Source organism: Biomphalaria glabrata, chromosome 6 (assembly GCF_947242115.1).
Source record: "Biomphalaria glabrata chromosome 6, xgBioGlab47.1, whole genome shotgun sequence".
NCBI lineage: Eukaryota > Metazoa > Mollusca > Gastropoda > Planorbidae > Biomphalaria > Biomphalaria glabrata.
In genome coordinates, this window is record NC_074716.1 from 28,702,808 (window position 1) to 28,712,900 (window position 10,093).

General features: G+C 32.6%; 1 protein-coding gene across 1 annotated transcript; it reads right to left on the reverse strand.

Moving 5' to 3' along the window:
• Positions 1 to 1,546: 1,546 nt before the first annotated feature.
• On the reverse strand, positions 1,547 to 5,861 carry LOC129926955 (uncharacterized). Its single transcript, XM_056033757.1, has 2 exons — positions 4,775 to 5,861; positions 1,547 to 4,474 (listed from the first exon to the last, which is right to left on the reverse strand). Exons 1-2 carry the CDS (start codon positions 5,022 to 5,024, stop codon positions 3,306 to 3,308), a joined length of 1,419 nt encoding a protein of 472 aa, XP_055889732.1. The 5' UTR covers positions 5,025 to 5,861; the 3' UTR covers positions 1,547 to 3,305.
• Positions 5,862 to 10,093: the final 4,232 nt, after the last annotated feature.

Sequence of the window (10,093 nt, forward strand, 5' to 3'; positions counted from 1 at the left end):
AACCAACTTAATGAAGAAGCAAAGAAATAGACTGGATGTAGCCAGTAGAGGAGACCTTCGCCTTGTTTTGACTAATTTAAAGCTTGAATTTTCTAATATTGTCAGACTGCAGGAGGCACAGGGATCCCATTAGCTTAATTTCATTTGGAGTGAATTCAGCAATAATAATGTTTATATGAAAAATATAACTAAATTTACAATTGAACTTAAAACAGTAGGTCCTAATATTCAAAAATTTAAAAGGGGACTATTTTTAGGATTTGAAAGAAAGTCATGACAATGAGATTAATTTTTGTATGTTATCACTGCAAATTATTTGACATAATTTTTGTATAATGATAATATTGGCAATGCCTTCGATTCCGAAGATTAAGGCTGAGTGCAGTGGTTCACATAACTACGCAAACCTAGTTGTGACTTGCATATTATCCCGAATTTCGAGCAGACAAAGCCGTTAGCTGCTGGCGGTCTAATTAAGTTTTCTTTCCTTGTTTTTGCGCTTGTCAATAATGGCTTTTCTTTGAGTCCCAAATGTTTGTCCCGCAGCATTTGTGAGATCTCTCCAACTGCCTCTCCCAGAGGCCATCTACTGCCAGAGAATGCTTCCAGGTACTTTCCTCCATGCCAGTGAGGGTGAAATGGCGCCTAAATGGTCTATATAGCGCTTACGGGGGGCACCTCTGTAACTCTGTCCTACTCTAAGCTCGCCAAAGAAGATCGACTTTGTCATGCGGTCGTCTTCCATTCGGGATAAAAAATTAATAAATAGATGACATTTTGTTCATATTTGTCTTCTCACGATTCTTTGTAAGTGTTTTTCTTAGAGGGGGGGGGGCGCTGGTGGATTTTTTTATAGAAAAAATACAAAAGGGGGCGGTAGGCCAAATAAGGTTGAAGACCACTGGTATAGACGAACAGCAACAATATTATTACATCTTCTGTACTTCTTGACTGTAAGCAAACGGGTGCGGGTCAAGACGTGTTTCTTTCAGTAGGCGTTTAGAATCATTTTCTCCAAGCACTTCATTAGAATTGATATAAGTGCTACGGGACATAACTCGTACATGGAAGCAATGAACGAACTGTTTAGGCCCTGGAATTATTTCAGGTGTCTTCCAAAAGCTAGGTATTTTGAGCGTTTGCAAGGACTTGTTGAATATAGCACAGAAGATATACGGAAGTTGTTCCGCACATAGCTTTACACGTTTTCAACTTGATTTGTCTGGTCCCCAGGCTTTGGCAGTGTTTACTGTTTGAACATTTTAATAACATCAAATTAATTAAGGGGACATACGAGTCGGAAAGAAGGAAAAAAAAAAGTTCTCCATTTAGACTAAATATTTTATATTATCTTAATAGTACTTAATTAAACAATTGAAAAAATATAGTTTTTGACTTTATAACTTTACTGGTTGTCATGGAAACAATCCAAGATGGCCGCCAAACAAACTATAATTAAAAGCTTATAACTCAAAAAATACTTAAGATAAATTAATAATTTTTACACACAAATATCATACATGACAAGTATTAAAAACGCATGAAGGGAAATATTGTTATCTTTTATTGTCTTTTTTTAATGATTTTTTTAGTGTTGCAACCATGAAAAATACATAAATATTTCATAATTCTAAACTTTGAAACGCTAAAACAAAAAAACTACTTCAAATATCAAAAAGTTTCTGCATGCGTTTGTAGATATCTATGTACAGAATAAGTATGCCAAGTATGAAGTATGTAGCTCAAGTAGTTTCAGAGCCTTAGCGTTTGGCAGATAGAGATATAATACAAAAACAAAAAAAGGAGAAAATGCAAAAAAACAAAATAAAATTTCAATTACAAAAATTTTGTCAGGAAAATACCAGATAACAGGTATGTAATTTATAGGTTGGTATAATAACTATCTGAAAACATTAAAAAAATATCAATATTTAGTAAAGGGCATATTCTAAATTTCATATAAAACAAAAAATCTACTTATTGAGATATCAAAAAGTTTTTGCATGCATTTGTAGATATCTATGTACAGAAAAAGTATGCCAAATATGAAGTATGTAGCTCAAGTAGTTTCAGAGCCATAGCGTTTGGCAGATAGAGGTATAATACAAAAACAAAAAAAGAAGAAAATGAAAAAAAAAAAAAAAAAAAAATTTCAATTACAAAAATTTTGTCAGGAAAATACTAGATAACATGCATGTAATTTATAGGTTAGTATAATAAGTATCTGAAAACATAATAAAAATAGCTATATTTAGTAAAGAGCATATTCTAAATTTCATATAAGTATAGCAACTAATTGGGATAATAAAACGTAAATTGTACGCAATTGTATTACAGAGTAGTATTTCAAACAAAAATCCAACTTACGCAAATATCAAAAAGTTTTTGCATGCATATGTAGATATATATGTACAGAATAATTATGCCAAATATCAAATAAGTTCCAAAAGTAGTTTCAGAGCCTTAGCGTTTGGCAGATAGAGATATATACAAAAATACAAAAAAAGAAAGAAAAAAAATTCAATTACAAAAATTTATTCAGAAAATCACTGAATAGCAAATATATGTTATTTACACTTTAGTATAGCAGCTTTTAAAAATAGCTATTTAGTATATTCCATCCAGATTACATTATAAAATAATATATTATATACCGGGTATAACATTTAGCAACCATAAAGAAAAAAAAACTTGATAAGAATGTAGGATGTACCGGTGTGCAATCTAAAAACCCAAACAATTTGCAACAATAAATATTAAATACTAAAGAAAAGAGCTTGCTTGAAGTTCACAGAAGATTAAAATGAAAAAATGTCATATATATAACAATGTCAAATAAGAAAAAAGCGCTAACTCAAAATCTGAAACTCATGATAACTGTTCAGTAGCTCTGTTATATCTCTACTATTCATCTAGGGAGTTCTTTAGATAGCATATATATAATTGTCAGTTTAGATAAAACTTGCTAACATTTTCTCTTGAATTAAGGTATCATAATATATTTGAAAAAGTTTGTTGATCTATATTATTTACATAAACATAATCAGATGGTGTTGTTTAAATTTTGCTACAAATTAGTTATTACATTTTTGTTTCAAATAATTAAAACAGCAACTAAACTGTCAATATGCTCTAACAATAATGAATAAAAACAAAAAAAATTATATAATACAAAAAAATATTGACAGTAGTATTGCTAATGAGCACCAGCACCATATACATTCCCATCTTTGGCCAATTCCTCTCTGACTTTTTCAAACCGTGTTAAAGAAACAGTCTTTCTTCTTTTTCTATAATCCTCTTGGCTAGTAGTGTCTAGTAGTGTCAGACTGAATAATTCTTTTATCATTGACCTTTTTTAAATTATTTAATGTTACATAAGAAACATCAATATGCATCTTATTCATCACGTTAATCAATTCATTGGCGCCAGCATTAAATATTGACACAGCTCTAGCAACACTGCCTTTCACTCTGCCAAGTCCCATGAAACTTGTTTTAGGACATCTCGTCCAAATCATAGCATTAAGGCTTTCGTTGTTGTTTTGAGTACCACCATGAGCCATTCGTTGAAGCAAGGACTCATCTGACATTCTTTGATAAATTGGAATTAGCTTGTGAGCCACCTCTAGAGACAAAAATGTTGATGCCTTATGATTAGAGTGGCTGTCAGGGTCTTGTCCCAACGAAATCGCTTGTTGGTACCAGCACCAACTATTTTCTCCTAATGGACATTGTCGATGATGGTGTTCAGTATCTGTAGACATGGAGTGGTATAATCCTGCCCAAACAGCATTCCTCATTTTGGACACATCTGGAATATTGTCTATTATAGCACCACGATAAAAATTTTGCAAACTGTCACATTTTTTTTCTGTTAACCTGCCAACTCCTCTGCCACCAAGATGGCTTTCTTTGGCAAGTTTTCGAAGCGCTGTCCCCATACGTTTATGGGCATGATTGATACAGTCAAGTTTAGTAACAGCTTTATCAGCATATGGCTTAGACTCAAGCACAGCTTTAAAAGCAGAAGAATCTCCATCACTCAGCATCTCCACATATCTAAAATTATATTTTGCCACAGAACGATTCCACAGAATTACAGCACTGTCCTGTTCCATAGACTTGCTGGATTTGTGGTGATTAGTACAGCAATCATGCTGTTCTTTCCAAACTGCGAGGTCAGTTGCGTTCATGCTCTCAGCTTTCTGTATGTGGCATGCATGGCAGTACTTAGATCTAATATCGAAGTCGACAACAAGACCTGTTAGTAAATCGATGCAGACACCTACACCATAAAGCGATGTAAAGCCTCGCTTTTGCCAGGTCCCATCATAACTGACTGAAATGTCAATCAAAGGGTTTTCTCCTCGTTCAATGGCTTCCCTAATGTCATCATCCGTCTCTGCATAAGCTTGACGTATGGCGTTGGCTGTGCGGTAGAGCATGTCTTCCCCAGATTCCACTTCACAGTCTGAAGAAAAAAACAAAAAACATTAATTAAATTGATTTATAAATATATATATAATATATATAAACTTTAAAAAAAAAAAAGATTTAGATCTCTAGAGAGCCTACATTGGCTACATCATATCATCATAGTGATCATACTACATGTATTTTTTATCAAAAGTTAGAACTTTGTAAAGATTGACTAGATTCTAGATCTATAGTTACTAGGTCTAGATCTATAATTTTTATATGGCAATATGGTAAAGATTAAAATTTTTAAAGAAATAATTCTAATAGTAGATTATTGTGTAATTTAACATACCTGTGATTTTATTATCATGGTCTTTAAAGGCTCTCTGGCTGATTCCAGAAATTCCTAGGACGCTGCTAAATGTCTGCAGCGAAGTGAAACCCTTTCCTATCTCATGGCTGTATAAAACCATCTTGGTGTTTATTTCAAATGCAACATTTGAACAGTTACTTTTTTGTATTCTTGGAGATGAAAACTTTGATTTAGTATATCCACAACTACTAGATCTACAACATAACTTCAACTTTGATGCGAACCCCATGTTTTCATCTTTTATAACTCTAGTCTAATAGTCAAACTTGACTGAAAACAATTAGGGCATAATGCATCCGACATCAAATCAGTAAGCTGATTAGTATTAGCAATAGTCCATAATTGCTCTGTTTCTTGTAGATCTAGATCACTTGGAACATCAGTATTTATTGAAAGACGGTCTAATTTCGATCTGGATGCACCACGTTGTCCTTCTGATGCTGGATCTAAACTAGACCTAGACCTAGAGGAATTTCCACGCAGCTTGTCAGATAGCATAACATTTCTGGCTTTATTGAGCTTCTCTAGCATTCTTCGTCCCTTTGGTCGAGGCATTTTAATGTAAAAGATATTTTCTTTGATGTTTACAAATACCAAACAACTGAAACTGTCTTGTGCAAGGCTTTCATTGACTTTCACTACAAGAATGTGTTTACGCTGTCGGCCATTTTGAAACGCCTTTTCCGGATGAAACGGCACATTCTGATTAGTCGATTTTTTCCGAGTTTTGCCGATGTGCCATATAAGGAAGTTTCCGTAGATTATATAGCTCGGAAAAATACGAATTACAAAAAAACATATAAATCCATTAGTTTGAACCCCAGATAAACATATAAATCGGATCGTGACCTTTCTTTTGATGTATCATGGTCCTAGCTTTGTTAGATTGGTAATATCGTATCCAAGGTGTAAACATTGATAAATTTCGATAATTTGTAAATAATCACCAAAAGGTGTACATGTTCAAAGTCAAAATACACATATTTACAAACATTTTTATGCTAAAATATAATATGATTCATATAAAAAAAAGGTTAAATTTTCAAAATCTGAAAGAAAAAAAAATCGAAAAAAAAAATAAAAATTCGTCATTTTCCGACTCGTATGTCCCCTTAAACAGTTCTTGAGACTGGTCTAGCTTGCTGTTGGCTAAGTATTTGAAACTAACAATAACAAAAAATCGAACTATATCCGTCCAAAAATAAAAGTTTTAAGAGCAGACCTAAAAGATGAAACCCGAATCAGGAGGCTAAGATATACAAGGATCAGGGATACCTTTTGGTCCTTTCGTACCCCAGAAGTAAAATGCGTGTCATAGAGTTGAGCTCACAGGTCTGGGGTTGAAACTCTGTTCTCTGTATTATTTTTTTTACTACTATACAATTTATTGAATCAAAAAATAAAAAATAAACAAGGTTACAAAGATAGTTTGTGTAGAAACATAAACTCAAAATTGGCCCCCGAAGTGGTCCACCCAGGCAGGTAAAAAGGCAGGTTTCAATATTTTCAGAAAGAATATCAGAATGAAATACTTTCAAAGGCAAATGACCGAGAAGAATAGAGAAAGAAGGTTGAAAGATCTTGTGCCCCAACGGCCAAGCAGACCAAGGAAAAGGTGAAAGTGAAGGTGAAGTTAGATGTGAACCTGGCGTAACTGATTTATTATAATTATCTTCTTGGTCTAACTGTTTTGTATATTGTCAATCTCTTATTCAGAGCCTCGTGAAAAAAAATCGTAAAAAAAACAAGATTACAAAGAGAGTTTGTGTTACACAAACTCAGAGGCGGCCCCCGTCGAAGTCGGATCCCTGTCGGATCTGCATATTCGCAAATAATATTCAAGAGGTGATTTAATTTTGATGTAAAATGTTTTACACGTTTCGGATGTTCCTTCAGAGTTGAAGATAATTACTTCCTAGTCCAAACCTCCCGCAGGACGACGGGGGATGGGAGCGGGCAGGGTTTGAACCCTGGGCCATCCATAAATCTGAACGACAGTCCAGCGCGCAAACCGCACGACCAGGCAGCCATCCGATGGTCAAAAGTAATAATGTTTCAAAGATTCATTTGCCGTAAATTTAAATTTAATAAAAAAAATAGTAGATTAGTTTTAGTATATTAAAACATTACAATATTGATCAAAACGTTTGGAAATGAAAATCTACACTTTTTTTTTACACTTTAAGTTTAGAAATTGAAATTCTACATCTTAATCTAGTCTATTTTAGTCTAAACTAGATCTAGAAATTCTAGATCTAGACTCTAAAATAATTTTAATTAGAATATAAATCCAGATCTAGATATACTGTAATAAAAATCTAGATCTAGTTTAAAAAATCTAGATTAGATCTAAATCAAGATATCATTCCTTTTTTAAACGCGAGTCACATAACGAGGCTTAATAAACATTACTATACCGAGTTCTTTTTTCATTTCATTTGAAGAATTAATTCCATAAAACGTCAGAGGGAAAAAAAACACTACGTCACACGGCCTAGCTAGACTAAAAATCGCCTTCATCATTACGAGCCATTTATCAAGTGTTCATAGACTTTGGTGCACCGAGTGCGTTCTTTAAGCATTTCATTTAAAGAATTCATTCCATATGACGTCAAAGGAAAAAAAAACACTACGTCACACGGCCTAGCTAGAATAAAAATCGCCTTCATCATTACGAGCCTTTTATCGAGTGTTCATAGACATTGGTGCACCGAGTGCGTTCTTTTAGCATTTCATTTAAAGAATTCATTCCATATGACGTCAAAGGAAAAAAAAACCACTACGTCACAAGGCCTAGCTAGACTAAAAATCACCTTTATCAACACGAGCCATTTCTCGAGTGTTCATAGACATTGGTGCACCGAGTGCGTTCTTTTAGCATTTCATTTAAAGAATTCATTCCATGTGACGTCAAAGGAAAAAAAAACACTACGTCACACGGCTTAGTTAGACTAAAATATGTTTTCATTAATACAAGCAATTTTTTCGAGGGTTAATAGACATTGGTGCACCGAGTGCGTTCTTTTAACATTACATTTAAAGAGTCCATTCATATGACGTCAAAGAAAAAAAATTCCATTACCTCACAATAGGCTAGTAACAGTACCATAAAAAAAATGTCTTTATTTACACGAGATATTTAACGAGGGTTCATAGACATTGGTGCACTGAGTTCTAATAGATATTATTTAAAAAGGATCAAAGCCACATTGTTTTTGCGTTTTGTCTGTCAGTCGGTCTGTCCGTTATCTTGATATAAAAAAAACAACTAAAAGTTATTAAAAATTGATTAACCTTTATTTTACGTTTCAAAACATCGCAATAATTTTTAGGTATGAACACAATTGAAAAGTTTATATAATAGATTGTTCCGGATGTTTGTATAAATAGTAAAAGAAAAAGAGAATTTCAGATAAATGTAATACCGTTAATTAAATTTTTTGGATGGTCTCGTATAAAAATTAGATGTACTACAGCCACGTGGAGAGATTTTCATACCTTACTTTGGTGTTTGGATTCTGTTTTCCTTAAAAATCGGAACATAATATTAACGATAATTAGATGTTTTAATGTTTTAGGTAGAAAGTTAAATGTACTGTAAGAGAGTAGTGAGTTAAAATATTTTTCATAAAAATCCGTAAAAACATTATTTCGTAAATGAGAAGATTATTTGTTTATTAATTAGAAGAGGGAGTTCAAACAATTATTTGGCGAAATTCGGAAATTTCTGGCGACGATTTGTAAGAAACAAAATCCGGAACTTTCTTTATCGATTACAAAACTTCTATGTTATGTTTTACAAGAAAATTAAATGTCTAAAAAGTAATTTTCAGTAATCAATTCTAGTAAATTACTTTTTTTAAAAGCCTTATGCGATTTCAAACAATCATTAGGCATAATTCATGTTTTATAAAACAATATCCGGAACATTTTTACACTTAATGAAATATAAGTCAGTATAGAGATTATGATTTAGCATTAATATGCTATTTACATAAAAAACGGAACAACATATTATTGATAATGTGTTTTTGCAACGTTTAAGCATGGAAATTGAATGTAATATAAGTTAGAAGAGCAAACAAACATTTGTTGGCGTTGATTAGTTTTGCACAAAAAAATCCGGAACAATCAATTTTAGATACTTAAAACTATTGAGATGTTATGGGAGGAACATTAAAGGGTAAATCAGATTTTCAATAGCTTTTAGAGTTCTAGTTTTTTTAATCTAATCGTGACGGACAGACCGACCAACAGACAAAACGCACAAAAATAAGCTTCTTTTATTCGGATGGGGGCTCTAAACAAAAAATAAATAAAATCTGATTTTTAAAAAAAGTTTAAGGAATTGGTTTAGCACCTGATCATGTTGCGACGTTACGCTACTGCACGAAAATCGCTGCATAAAAAGTCCATTTAAAAAAATGTGCGTGATATTTACATACAAAGTGCATTATTAGCCTTTATAAACAAACAGAAATGTTTTCTTTTAATTTTAGCAGCTAGTTGACCAGAAAAAACGTCTTTAACTATTATTTGTATTTGTTGTAAACATTTCCTGTACATTTTAAAAATATATTTGACTTAGTGATACTGAAAATACACAAAAATTGTCCATCTTTGTTAGCATATTGTAACATTGCCTCCCTTACATTTACGTAATTGTTTTAGAATTGGTGTATTTTTATGAAAAAATCGCTTGCATAATTAATTTTATAAATTAAACGGTTTGCTTTTAGAAAACCAAAAGTAGCCGTTGCACCTAAACTTTTCAAGCCGGATTTAATGATGAAATAATATTTTTCATATCTCTTCTAGTTTTCGAGATCTGAGTGTGACAGACGGACAGACGGACAGACGGACATTTTGCACAAACCTAATAGCGGCTTTTTCCCCTTACGGGGGCCGCTAAAAATAGTAGTATAGAATAGTTGTAAAAATGCTGAATTTTTATGGAAAAAAACTGCTTGCATAGTTGATTTTAAAAATTACATTTTTCACTTTCAGAAAAAAATAAGCCGTTGCATCAGAACTTTGAACTTTTAAAAAAAAAAAATTATCTTTAGAAGTTGTTTTTTCTACAATATACAATAGGCTTAGAATCTGTTGTTTTTGTTTGTTTGTTTGTTTGTATATGTGTACACTATATTACACCTTCAGTCAAAAAACAGGTAGCCTTTCAGACCTTGCGATCTATAGAGACGGTGATGTAAAAGTCATATGTTTATATGACAGAGTGTTAACGAAGTTTTTATGTGGCCAGTACAACGACCAACCACTTAATTTTCCCAAGTAATG

Coding starts and splice junctions, on each gene's coding strand:
- LOC129926955 (XM_056033757.1), bottom strand. CDS start 5,024: ATGGGGTTCGCATCAAAGTTGAAGTTATGTTGTAGATCTAGTAGTTGT. Junction 4,475..4,774: donor CCATGATAATAAAATCACAG/GTATGTTAAATT, acceptor TTTTTTCTTCAG/ACTGTGAAGTGGAATCTGGG.